At 42.9% G+C, this 13432-nt stretch overlaps 1 protein-coding gene across 1 annotated transcript in view; it reads left to right on the top strand.

Annotated features, from left to right (window-relative positions):
• The window catches only part of p3h2 (prolyl 3-hydroxylase 2), a 112737-nt gene extending 106277 nt beyond the window's left edge, over nucleotides 1-6460 (top strand). Inside the window, exons 11-15 of the mRNA XM_055940812.1 lie at nucleotides 1071-1221; nucleotides 1852-1969; nucleotides 3457-3532; nucleotides 3757-3897; nucleotides 4686-6460. Of these exons, the coding sequence (XP_055796787.1) occupies nucleotides 1071-1221; nucleotides 1852-1969; nucleotides 3457-3532; nucleotides 3757-3897; nucleotides 4686-4787 (588 nt within the window). The 3' untranslated portion in view covers nucleotides 4788-6460. The remainder of the gene's footprint in view (nucleotides 1-1070; nucleotides 1222-1851; nucleotides 1970-3456; nucleotides 3533-3756; nucleotides 3898-4685) is intronic.
• The last annotated feature ends 6972 nt before the right edge of the window (nucleotides 6461-13432 follow it).

Below are 13432 nucleotides of genomic sequence, written 5' to 3'. Positions count from 1 at the left end.
TTTCTACTGTGTATTACCATGTTTCTACTGTGTATTACCATGTTTCTACTGTGTATTACCATGTTTCTACTGTGTTTTACCATATTTTTACTTTTCTACTGTGGTTCTACCATGTTTCTACTGTGTTTTACCATGTTTCTACTGTGTTTTACCATGTTTCTACTGTGTTTTACCATGTTTCTACTGTGGTTCTACCATGTTTCTACTGTGGTTCTACCATGTTTCTACTGTGGTTCTACCATGTTTCTACTGTGGTTCTACCATGTTTCTACTGTGTTTTACCATGTTTTTACTGTTCTACTATGTTTCTACTGTGGTTCTACCATGTTTCTACTGTGGTTCTACCATGTTTCTACTGTGGTTCTACCATGTTTCTACTGTGTTTTACCATGTTTCTACTGTGGTTCTACCATGTTTCTACTGTGTTTTACCATACTTTTACTTTTCTACTGTGGTTCTACCATGTTTCTACTGTGTTTTACTGTGTTTCTACTGTGGTTCTACCATGTTTCTACTGTGGTTCTACCATGTTTCTACTGTGGTTCTACCATGTTTCTACTGTGTTTTACCATGTTTCTACTGTGTTTTACCATGTTTCTACTGTGTTTTACCATATTTTTACTTTTCTACTGTGGTTCTACCATGTTTCTACTGTGTTTTACCATGTTTCTACTGTGTTTTACCATGTTTCTACTGTGGTTCTACCATGTTTCTACTGTGTTTTACCATGTTTCTACTGTGTTTTACCATGTTTCTACTGTGTTTTACCATGTTTCTACTGTGTTTTACCATGTTTCTACTGTGTTTTACCATGTTTCTACTGTGGTTCTACCATGTTTCTACTGTGGTTCTACCATGTTTCTACTGTGGTTCTACCATGTTTCTACTGTGGTTCTACCATGTTTCTACTGTGGTTCTACCATGTTTCTACTGTGGTTCTACTGTGTCGTACCATGTTTTTACTGTTGTTCTACTATGTTTCTACTGTGGTTCTACCATGTTTCTACTGTTTCTACCATCTTTCTACTGTGTTTTGTTTCTACAATGTTGTTACTGTGTTTTACCTTCAGTACGGCTATGAGGGCCGTGTCCCTCTGAAGAGCGCTCGTCTGTTCTATGACGTCAGCGAGAGGGCCAGGCGCATCATCGAGTCTTACTTCCTGCTCAACTCAACACTTCACTTCTCCTACACACACCTGGTGTGCCGTACCGCCATCACAGGTGAGCCAATTTCCCAGTGACCATGTATTGTCCTAGAGGGCTTGTTCGACATTGCAGGTATATGTTAAATGACTGATCTACAAATCACCTTCCATCATACATAACTTATTTTATTATTTATAGATCAGTCACAATTTACCAATGGTTGTGTTCCATGTCATCGACGGTGCTGTCGAGCATCAGATGGCTGTATCATTTGATATAGCTGATATGTTAAATACCAATCCAGGCGTAGTAGGATCTGGCACGCGTCTGCAATGTAGTCGGGCAGGAACTTGACCCTTATCAACCTTTCCTTATAGTGTCATATAACGTTGAACATCATGTGAATTTGAGCATGTTGGTTCAGTCAAATTGTGTTTGTTTACCTCTGTGTAGGTTAAGTAAACTTAGTCTTTTTTGTTCTGTTTTGGGATTAATAAAGTTGATCTCTGTTTGGTGTTAATAAAGTTGATCTCTGTTTGGTGTTAATAAAGTTGATCTCTGTTTGGTTCTGTTTGGTGTTAATAAAGTTGATCTCTGTTTGGTTCTGTTTGGGATTAATAAAGTTGATCTCTGTTTGGTGTTAATAAAGTTGATCTCTGTTTGGTTCTGTTTGGTGTTAATAAAGTTGATCTCTGTTTGGTTCAGGGCAACAGGACCATAGAAATGACCTGAGCCATCCCATCCACGCTGACAACTGTCTGTTAGACCCAGAGGCCAACGAGTGCTGGAAAGAACCACCAGCCTATACCTACAGAGACTACAGGTTAGAGCTTATACCTTAAGCAATAAGGCCCGAGGGGGTGTGGTATATGGCCAATATACCACGTCTAAGGGCTGTTCTTAGGTATACCGCGTTGCGTCGTGCCTGGATACAGCCCTTAGCTGTAGTATATTTGCCATGTATCACAAACCCCCGAGGTGCCTTACTGCTATTATAAACTGGTTACCAACATAATTAGAGCTGTAAAAATAAATGTTTTGTCATACCCATGGTATACAGTCTGATATACCACGGCTTTCAGCCAATCAGCATTCAGGGCTCGAACTACCCAGTTTATAATGCATCTTAGGGTTGAAGCTTGGCTCTGGTCCAAGGCTAAGCTGCTTCCTAACTACACTGAACAAAAATTGAAACGCAACAGTTTCAGATTTTACTGAGTTACAGTTCATATAAGGAAATCAGTCAATTGAAATAAATTCATTAGGCTCTAATCTATGGTAATCTACAGATATGTATCTGTTGGTCACAAATAAAATAAAAGGTAGGGGCGTGAATCAGAAAAGTAGTCAGTATCTGAAGAGACCACCATTTGCCTCATGCAGTACGACACATCTCCTTCGTGTATGGTTTGATCAGGCTGTTGATTGTGGCCTGTGGAATGTTGTCCCACTCCTCTTCAATGGCTGTGTGAAGTTGCTGGATATTGGCGCGAACTGGAAAATGCTGTTGTATACGTTGATCCAGAGCATCCCAAACATGCTCTACGGGTGACATGTCTGGTGAGTATGCAGGCCATGGAAGAACTGGGACATTTTCAGCTTCCAGGAATAGTGTACAGATCCTTGCGAAATGGGGCTGTGCATTATCATTCTGAAACATGAAGTGATGGCGGCGGATGAATGACACGACAATGGGCCTCAGGATCTCGTCATGGTATCTCTGTGCATTCAAATTGCCATCAATAAAATGAAATTGTGTTAGTTGTCTGTAGCTTATGCCTGCCCAAACAAAAACCCCACCACCAACATGGGCCACTCTGTTCCCAATGTTGACATCAGCAAACTGCTCGCCCACATGACGCCATACATTTTTGAGAAATAAGCATTTAATATTTTTTTGCGTTGTGTTGTGACAAAACTGCACATTTTAGATTTCCTTTTTATTGCCCCAGCACAAGGTGCACTTGTGTAATGATCATGCTGTTTAATTAGCTTCTTGATATGCCACACCTGTCAGGTAGATGGATTATCTTGGCAAAGGTGAAATGCTCGATGACAGGGATGTAAAAAAATAATAATTGTGCACAACATTTGAGAGAAATAAGCCTTTTGTATATATGCAACATTTCGTGCATCTTTTATTTCAGCTCATGAAACATGGGACCAACACTTTACATGTAACATTTATATTTTTTGTTCAGTGTACATTGAAATCTACTCATGCTACCAATGGCACCGTACTATACCATTACCTAGTGTTCAATAAGCATGGCTATTATACATTTCCAATGGTTTTCATTGTGTTCTCAGTGCTCTGTTGTACCTGAATGGAGACTTTGATGGCGGGGAGTTCATCTTCACAGAAATGGATGCCAAAACAGTCACAGTGAGTCCTCTCCCGAGAACGGACACTTTTTGTTGTCTGTATTTCCTGACATTTTTATTAGTCTTACTATCTTACCCTTTCTTTGTACTTTCTTAGTACTTTTTCATGGCAAGTTTCTGTCATTTGGAACTTAGTGTATATAAAGCTGTAGCTTTCCACATCCACTGTGATCCCATTTCATAATGACAGTCAGTACTGACCATGGTCTCCCCCTCCTCCCCCAGGCTCAGGTGAAGCCAAAGTGTGGTCGTATGGTGGGCTTCTCGTCTGGAGGGGAGAACCCCCATGGGGTGAGGGCCGTCACCAGGGGGCAGAGGTGTGCCGTGGCCCTGTGGTTCACCTTGGACCCCCTCTTCAGAGAACTGGTAAACTGTCATGATGACCCCATCTATCATAATATCTTCCATAGTGACACATATAGAGGATAGTACATCATGTATATTATTGCTTTTTATTTAGGAAGATGTTTATTGGTATTTGTTTAGGAGTATGTTTATTGGTATTTGTTTAGGAAGATGTTTCTTGGTATTTGTTTAGGAGTATGTTTATTGGTATTTGTTTAGGAAGATGTTTCTTGGTATTTGTTTAGGAAGATGTTTATTGGTATTTGTTTAGGAAGATGTTTATTGGTATTTGTTTACGAAGATGTTTATTGGTATTTGTTTACGAAGATGTTTATTGGTATTTGTTTACGAAGATGTTTATTGGTATTTGTTTACGAAGATGTTTATTGGTATTTGTTTACGAAGATGTTTATTGGTATTTGTTTAGGAAGATGTTTATTGGTATTTGTTTACGAAGATGTTTATTGGTATTTGTTTAGGAAGATGTTTATTGGTATTTGTTTAGGAAGATGTTTATTGGTATTTGTTTAGGAAGATGTTTATTGGTATTTATTTAGGAGGATGTTTATTTGTATTTGTTTAGGAAGATGTTTATTTGTATTTGTTTAGGAAGATGTTTATTGGTATTTGTTTAGGAAGATGTTTATTTGTATTTGTTTAGGAGGATGTTTATTTGTATTTATTTAGGAGGATGTTTATTGGTATTTATTTAGGAAGATGTTTATTGGTATTTATTTAGGAAGATGTTTGTATCATAATACATTGTTCCTATTTTTTCTCCCCTCTCTCCTCTCTCCTCTCTCCTCCAGGAGCGTCTACAGGCTGATGAGGTGGTGCAGGCATTGGACAACCAGAGCAGCCAATCAAAGTGGGACACGAGCCTCAACATCAACCCCAAAGATGAGCTGTAGTAGCCAACCAACACCAAGCTCTGCATCCCCCAAATCTTTATCTGTCTACCCAAATCTTTATCTGTCTATTTATTTAATGAAGTTTGGATCAGAACAATTTTATTTTTGTACTGTTTGATGTGCAAGGTTATATCGTTGTTGTTCTTAGTTTTGTTGTCGTCGTGGCTTTAGTGTTGTTGTGATTTTTATTTCTGTAAATACCAGTACTTGAGTTCCCATTTGCGTCTTGGTTTTTCTCTCTAGTTACTATCTCTGTTGGGTTGAAACCCAGTCGTTGTGCCTTACACTTTAAATTTCCAGGTCATTTTATGATGAACTTTAAAGTTCCAGGTCATTTTGTGATGAACTTTAAAGTTCCAGGTCATTTTGTGATGAACTTTAAAGTTCCAGGTGATTTTGTGATGAACTTTAAAGTTCCAGGTCATTTTGTGATGAACTTTAAAGTTCCAGGTCACTTTGTGATGAACTTTAAAGTTCCAGGTCATTTTGTGATGAACTTTAAAGTTCCAGGTCACTTTGTGATGAACTTTAAAGTTCCAGGTCACTTTGTGATGAACTTTAAAGTTCCAGGTCATTTTGTGATGAACTTTAAAGTTCCAGGTCATTTTGTGATGAACTTTAAAGTTCCAGGTCATTTTGTGATGAACTTTAAAGTTCCAGGTCATTTTGTGCTGAACTTTAAAGTTCCAGGTCATTTTGTGATTCATATACGAGGTTGTTACAATACCACCCTGTCCTACATACGTCCAGTTCTTACTGCACTGTGAACAAGCCAAAGAGAAGAAAGCCAGTGGACATTGTTTCTCTCTGTTAGAAAAAATAAATTAAATGTCTGTTTATGCTTTGGTTTATAACGTTTAAAAACATGCACTCATAAAACAATATTTCTTTCAGGCGGTATAAACACAGTAAATGTTTATCTATTTATTCATTGAAATATTGTCTTGAATATGCATTTACCGAGAGAAAGATGTCGGGCATTATTTTTACAAACAGGGAGCTATAATCCTTTTCAGTGACGGACAGTAATGTCTGATCTTATCTGTCCCGACTTTATGTGCACTTCCTGTTTGTAGTGTGATAAAGACGTCATCACTCGCTAGCTCTGGTCCATGACGTTAGTGCATCTTACTAGTGTTAGCGAGCCTTAGTAACGCCTCGGACCAGAGCTAATCCCTCCGTTCAGTGTAATCGAACACAGAGTAAGATAACTGTTTACAAGTTAGCTGACAGAGTGGTGTGTATTTTAAAGATAGACAGCTGCTATTGCAATTGTTGGCATTTGATATTAGAACCTTTTTAATAAAAGATGTCATTTATTCCTGTTTAAAGGAATTATTATTTTAAGGTGGCGTAACAAGTGTCCTTTCCTTTCAAAACGTCCTCATTTCATGGGTAACAATAGACAGGCAGGCACGCGCACTGTTATAGTCCAATGGAAAGAATGTGCCTTGTGTGTACTGTGATATTTCAATGATACAACTGCTAACTAAATGTAACTTATCATTTTAAGATAATAGAGTAGGGTTTTAGCTTATCTTTTGATAGGGAGGATGGCCACTTTTGTCTAACTAATATTTAAATATGAATTGCTGTAACACAAACAAATTGTTGTATCCATCTCTTTTGTTGTAATGTGTACTTATAAATTAAAAAGACAATATTGCATAAAATAGTTTCAATTGTATCCTTTATTTGTGAATGTGTACATTGTTTAGTTTGTCAACACATTTTAAATAGGTTCAGGTAACAAACATTTAGAGAAGTGTTTTTGAAAATCTAGACATGAATATGACAGCAAGTAAATCATTAAATCCTTCAAAGTACTGACTGATTAAACTAAACTTTTTCTATCCTGACAAAAAATAAAAACGCAACATGTAAACTGTTGGTCCCATGTTTGATGAGCTGAAATAAAAGATGCACGAAATGTTCCATATGCACAAAAAGCTTATTTCTCTCAAATTTTGTGCACAAAATAGTTTACATTCCTGTTCGTGAGCATTTCTACTTTGCCAAGATAATCTATCCACCTGACAGGTGTGGCATATCAAGAAACTGATTAAACAGCATGATCATTACATAGGTGCACCTTGTGCTTGGGACAATAAAAGGACACTCTAAAATGTGCAGTTTTGTCATACAACACAATGCTACAGATGCCTCATGTTTTGGGGGAGCGTGCAATTGGCATGCTGACTGCAGGAATGTCCACCAGAGTTGTCAGAGAATTTTATGTTAATTTCTCTACCATATACAGCCTTAATCATTTTAGAGAATTTGGCAGTACCTCCAACCTGCCTCACAACCGCAGACCACATGTAACCACACCAGCCCAGGACCCCCACATCTGGTTTCTTCACCTGTGAGATGGTCTGAGACCCGCCAACCGGAAAGCTGATGAAACTGGGTTTGCACAACCGAAGAATTTCTGCACAAACTGCCAGAAACCGTCTCAGGGAAGCTCACCTGCGTCCTCACCAGGGTCTTGACCTGACTGCAGCATCTGTACACAGTTCCTGGAAGCTGAAAATGTCAGTTCTTCCTAGGCCTGAATACTCACCAGACATGTCACCCATTGAGCACGTTTAGGATTCTCTGGATAAACGTGTACGACAGCGTGTTACAGTTCCTGGCAATATCCAGCAACTTGGCACAGCCATTGAAGAGGAGTGGGACAACATTCCACAGGTCACAATCAACAGTCTGATCAACTCTATGTGAAGGATATGTGTTGCTGCACGATGAAATGTTGGTCCCACCAGATACTGTCCTAATCTGGGTTTTTCTGATCCAAGTCGCTACTTTTTTTTAGGTATCTGTAACCAACAGATGCATATTTGTATTCTGAGTCATGAAATCCATAGATTAGGGGCTAATAAGTTTATTTCAATTGACTGATTTCCTTATACTGTATGAACTGTAACTCAGTAAAATCTTTGAAATTGTTGCATGTTGAGTTTATTTTTGTTCAGGGTAATTACAAATTATATATACATTATCGAGCCATCTTTCTTTTTAAATCTCTAACATCTATAGTCATCTATGTCACTACTATAAATGGATAAACGTAAGAATAAACTTAAAAACACTCTTGACAAACAATTTAGGGTTTGATTCAATCCGTATCGCCGAAGTTGAATCGAGCCGTTAAAGTTATTATGGTAACATCAAATCAAATGTATTTATAAAGCCATTCGTACATCAGCTGATATCTCAAAGTGCTGTACAGAAACCCAGCCTAAAACCCCAAACAGCAAGCAATGCAGATGTAGAAGCACGGTGGCTAGGAAAAACTCCCTAGAAAGGCCAAAACCTAGGAAGAAACCTAGAGAGGAACCAGGCTATGAGGGGTGGCCAGTCCTCTTCTGGCTGTGCCGGGTGGAGATTATAACAGAACATGGCCCAGATGTTCAAATGTTCATAAATGACCCGCATGGTCAAATAATAGTAATCACAGTGAACAGGTCAGGGTTCCATAGCCGCAGGCAGAACAGTTGAAACTGGAGCAGCAGCACGGCCAGGTGGACTGGGGACAACAAGGAGTCATCATGCCAGGTAGTCCTGAGGCATGGTTCTAGGGCTCAGGTCCTCTGAGAGAGAGAAAGAAAGACTGTGTGTGTGCGTGTGCTGCTATCAATAATATATCCAGTGCAGAGCCGTATTCAAGATCCTCTAAATTCATTGGAGAGGAGCATCAAGCTCATCACCTTGCACTTTCACCACCCTGTGAAGTTCATCGTAACTTATTTCATCTGTAGCCTAATAAACTGCATGGTTTCCTGACGAGTCATCGCGTGACTTCACATTTTCTTCGATTTGATCAATATTTGCGCATTGAAAGTGTTTCCACTGACATTTCTCTGATATTAAAATTTTACTGACACAAAAAGATCCCACCTTATCTAGCATATTTTGTTTAGTCGACATTTGGAAGTTTATCGGCAAATATTCTGTTTCCATCAGGCCTCGTGACATTTTTAATCTGGCATGTACTTAACTCACATAAGAATGTTGGAAACCTGGTTAGTGACATGGATTCACACTCAGACAGAGACGTGGCCCACAGGGAGTACAACACCACAGACTGTGACAGAAAGAGGAAGCCCACTGACCTACTCCCAGTCACTCCTCTCATCCTCACTGATCAGCCAATCCGCACTGACCTACTGCCAGTCACTCCTCCCCTCCTCACTGATCAGCCAATCCCCACTGACCTACCTGGCCGTCGCTCCTCCCCTCCTCACTGATCAGCCAATCCCCACTGACCTACCTGGCCGTCGCTCCTCCCCTCCTCACTGATCAGCCAATCCCCACTGACCTACCTGGCCGTCGCTCCTCCCCTCCTCACTGATCAGCCAATCCCCACTGACCTACCTGGTTGTCGCTTCTCCCTTCCTCACTGATCAGCCAATCCCCACTGACCTACCTGGCCGTCGCTCCTCCCCTCCTCACTGATCAGCCAATCCCCACTGACCTACCTGGCCGTCGCTCCTCCCCTCCTCACTGATCAGCCAATCCCCACTGACCTACCTGGCCGTCGCTCCTCCCCTCCTTACTGATCAGCCAATCCAAGTCCTTCAAAATGTCATCCTCATTCTCCTATTGGGTCCTGGTGCTGGTCACCACCTGACGTATCTTTTTCAAATGAAGCAGAACAACCAGACAGGATCAACCAGACAGTATCAACCAGAGTAGGCTCACTGGGGAAGACCACAGGAGGTTGGTGGTACCTTAATTGGGGAGGTCGGGACTGTGGTAATCCTGGAGCAGAATACACTGAAATGGTATCAAACAAATTGATTATATCTGTTTGATACCATTCCATTAGCGCCGTTCCAGACATTTGTATGAGCCTTCCTCAACTCAGCAGCCTCCCCTGGTGAAGATTGTCCCATCATTGTACTTTCAAAGAGTATCCATATTTGCCTTTGGGCCAAAGTCAATTATCTTTCAAATCACACCAGATCAGGGCAGTTTGTGCACTGACAATCCCTCGTAACACAAAAAGAGAATACAATTCTAAACTCTGTAAGCACGCATCACAAGCGTTCAACTCACAGATCATCAGTCATATAGTATAGTGGACCTGTATTCATTCAATGACTCATGATGGCCCTCCACTGGCCGAATGATGCATAGCGCAGGAGAAACACTACGCCTCACGGTGGCCCTCCACTGGCCGAATGATGCATAGCGCAGGAGAAACACTACGCCTCACGGTGGCCCTCCACTGGCCGAATGATGCATAGCGCAGGAGAAACACTACGCCTCACGGTGGCCCTCCACTGGCCGAATGATGCATAACGCAGGAGAAACACTACGCCTCATGGTGGCCCTCCACTGGCCAAATGATGCATAGCGCAGGAGAAACACTACGCCTCACGGTGGCCCTCCACTGGCCGAATGATGCATAGCGCAGGAGAAACACTACGCCTCACGGTGGCCCTCCACTGGCCGAATGATGCATAGCGCAGGAGAAACACTACGCCTCACGGTGGCCCTCCACTGGCCGAATGATGCATAGCGCAGGAGAAACACTACGCCTCACGGTGGCCCTCCACTGGCCGAATGATGCATAGCGCAGGAGAAACACTACGCCTCACGGTGGCCCTCCACTGGCCGAATGATGCATAGCGCAGGAGAAACACTATGCCTCACGGTGGCCCTCCACTGGCCGAATGATGCATAGCGCAGGAGAAACACTATGCCTCACGGTGGCCCTCCACTGGCCGAATGATGCATAGCGCAGGAGAAACACTACGCTTCACAGTGGCCCTCCACTGGCCGAATGATGCATAGCGCAGGAGAAACACTACGCCTCACGGTGGCCCTCCACTGGCCTAATGATGCATAACGCAGGAGAAACACGTGGCCCTCCACTGGCCGAATGATGCATAGCGCAGGAGAAACACTACGCCTCACGGTGGCCCTCCACTGGCCCGAATGATGCATAGCGCAGGAGAAACACTACGCCTCATGGTGGCCCTCCACTGGCCCGAATGATGCATAGCGTAGGAGAAACATTACGCCTCACGGTGGCCCTCCACTGGCCGAATGATGCATAGCGCAGGAGAAACACTATGCCTCACGGTGGCCCTCCACTGGCCGAATGATGCATAGCGCAGGAGAAACACTATGCCTCACGGTGGCCCTCCACTGGCCGAATGATGCATAGCGCAGGAGAAACACTACGCCTCACGGTGGCCCTCCACTGGCCGAATGATGCATAGCGCAGGAGAAACACTATGCCTCACGGTGGCCCTCCACTGGCCGAATGATGCATAGCGCAGGAGAAACACTATGCCTCACGGTGGCCCTCCACTGGCCCGAATGATGCATAGCGCAGGAGAAACACTACGCCTCACGGTGGCCCTCCACTGGCCGAATGATGCATAGCGCAGGAGAAACACTACGCCTCACGGTGGCCCTCCACTGGCCGAATGATGCATAGCGCAGGAGAAACACTACGCCTCACGGTGGCCCTCCACTGGCCGAATGATGCATAGCGCAGGAGAAACACTACGCCTCACGGTGGCCCTCCACTGGCCGAATGATGCATAGCGCAGGAGAAACACTATGCCTCACGGTGGCCCTCCACTGGCCCGAATGATGCATAGCGCAGGAGAAACACTACGCCTCACGGTGGCCCTCCACTGGCCGAATGATGCATAGCGCAGGAGAAACACTATGCCTCACGGTGGCCCTCCACTGGCCGAATGATGCATAGCGCAGGAGAAACACTATGCCTCACGGTGGCCCTCCACTGGCCGAATGATGCATAGCGCAGGAGAAACACTACGCCTCACGGTGGCCCTCCACTGGCCGAATGATGCATAGCGCAGGAGAAACACTTCAACCTGCTACAGCTGCATTTTGCATTATGGGACGACATTGTGAGATATATGTGTATGTGTAATGTTTACTGTTAATTCGTTTTGTTTGTTTCACTTTTGTGTATTGTCTACCTCATTTGCTTTGGCAATGTTAACACATGTTTCCCATGCCAATAAAGCCCCTTGAATTGAATTGAATTGATATACTGTCTTAACTGGGATCGGAGTTACTGTTAGATGTATTGCAGCTTGTAAAATCCTGCTGATACAACAGGGCAGCATGAGTGGTCCCGTGTGGCTCAGTTGGTAGAGCATGGCGCTTGCAACGCCAGGGTTGTGGGTTCAATTCCCACGGGGGGACCAGGGTTCAATTCCCACGGGGGGACCAGGATGAATATGTATGAACTTTCCAATTTGTAAGTCGCTCTGGATAAGAGCGTCTGCTAAATGACTTAAAATGTAAATGATGTGACAAGCAGTCAGACGTAGTCTGGTTTCTATGGTCCACGAGTAAACAGCCTAGAATGGATGGGATAACGCTCTCCGTAGTCTAAATGTTATTATAACAGGGTGGTTCAAGCCCTGGATGCTGATTTATTTGTATTGTTCTAGTTACGTTGGTATCCAGTTTATAATAGGAATAAGGCACCCCTGGGGTTTGTGGTATATGGCCAACGGCTGTATCCAATTGTAACAGATGTGAAATGGCTAGCTAGTTAGCGGTGGTGCGCGCTAATAGCCTTTCAATCGGTGGCGTCACTTGCTCTGAGACCTTGAAGTAGTGGAGCGATGAGTAACGATGCTTCATGGGTGACTGTTGTTGATGTGTTCAGAGGGTCCCACCCCGCGTTGCGTCCTGATTAAGAACCGACTTTAGCTGTACCGCATCCCTTCGGGCCTTATTGCTTAATAATAGCCTACTATTTCTACAAACATAGTGTACACGCTTTATTGTATGACAAAAGTCTAAAATAACGACAAACGAAGAGCTATGTATGCAATAGAGAAGGTGAAAATACAACCCCATCAAAATAAACTCACCGCGAATAAAAATAAAACACGTATGTATTATATCCTCTTCTATGGACTCTGTCTTTGTTTTACCGGCCTACATGTTCGTGATTCAGCCAGAACACCTGACCAGATCATCTCCTCTGCTTCTTCCTCTCCCTGGCATAACTAATTATGGTTTAATATGGCTGTTGTCATAGATAATTAGGACAACATGCACATGCTTAAACCAGAAAACAGACACACAAATGCGTTTTGTTATTCTATTCTTATAGGGATCTAAAATTAATTTCCATTCGAAATCCTATTTCCCCAAACCCCTAACTCCTAACCTGTAACCCTAACTCCTAACCTGTAACCCTAACTCCTAACCTGTAACCCTAACTCCTGACCCACCTCTTATCCTAATTCCTACCCTAACTCCTAACCCACCTCTCATCCTAATTCCTACCCTAACCTGTAACCCTAACTCCTAACTCACCTCTTATCCTAATTCCTACCCTAACCTGTAACCCTAACTCCTAACCCACCTCTTATCCTAATTCCTAATTCCTACCCTAACCTGTAACCCTAACTCACCTCTTATCCTAATTCCTACCCTAACCTGTAACCCTAACTCCTAACCCACCTCTTATCCTAATTCCTACCCTAACCTGTAACCCTAACTCCTAACTCACCTCTTATCCTAATTCCTACCCTAACTCCTAACCCACCTCTTATCCTAATTCCTACCCTAACCTGTAACCCTAACTCCTAACCCACCTCTTATCCTAATTCCTACCCTAACCTGTAACCCTA

The sequence above is a fragment of the Salvelinus fontinalis genome, chromosome 12 (assembly GCF_029448725.1).
Source record: "Salvelinus fontinalis isolate EN_2023a chromosome 12, ASM2944872v1, whole genome shotgun sequence".
NCBI classification, from domain to species: domain Eukaryota; kingdom Metazoa; phylum Chordata; class Actinopteri; order Salmoniformes; family Salmonidae; genus Salvelinus; species Salvelinus fontinalis.
The sequence above is the reverse complement of the archived record's forward strand: the minus strand, read 5'-3'. Positions and strand labels throughout refer to the sequence as shown.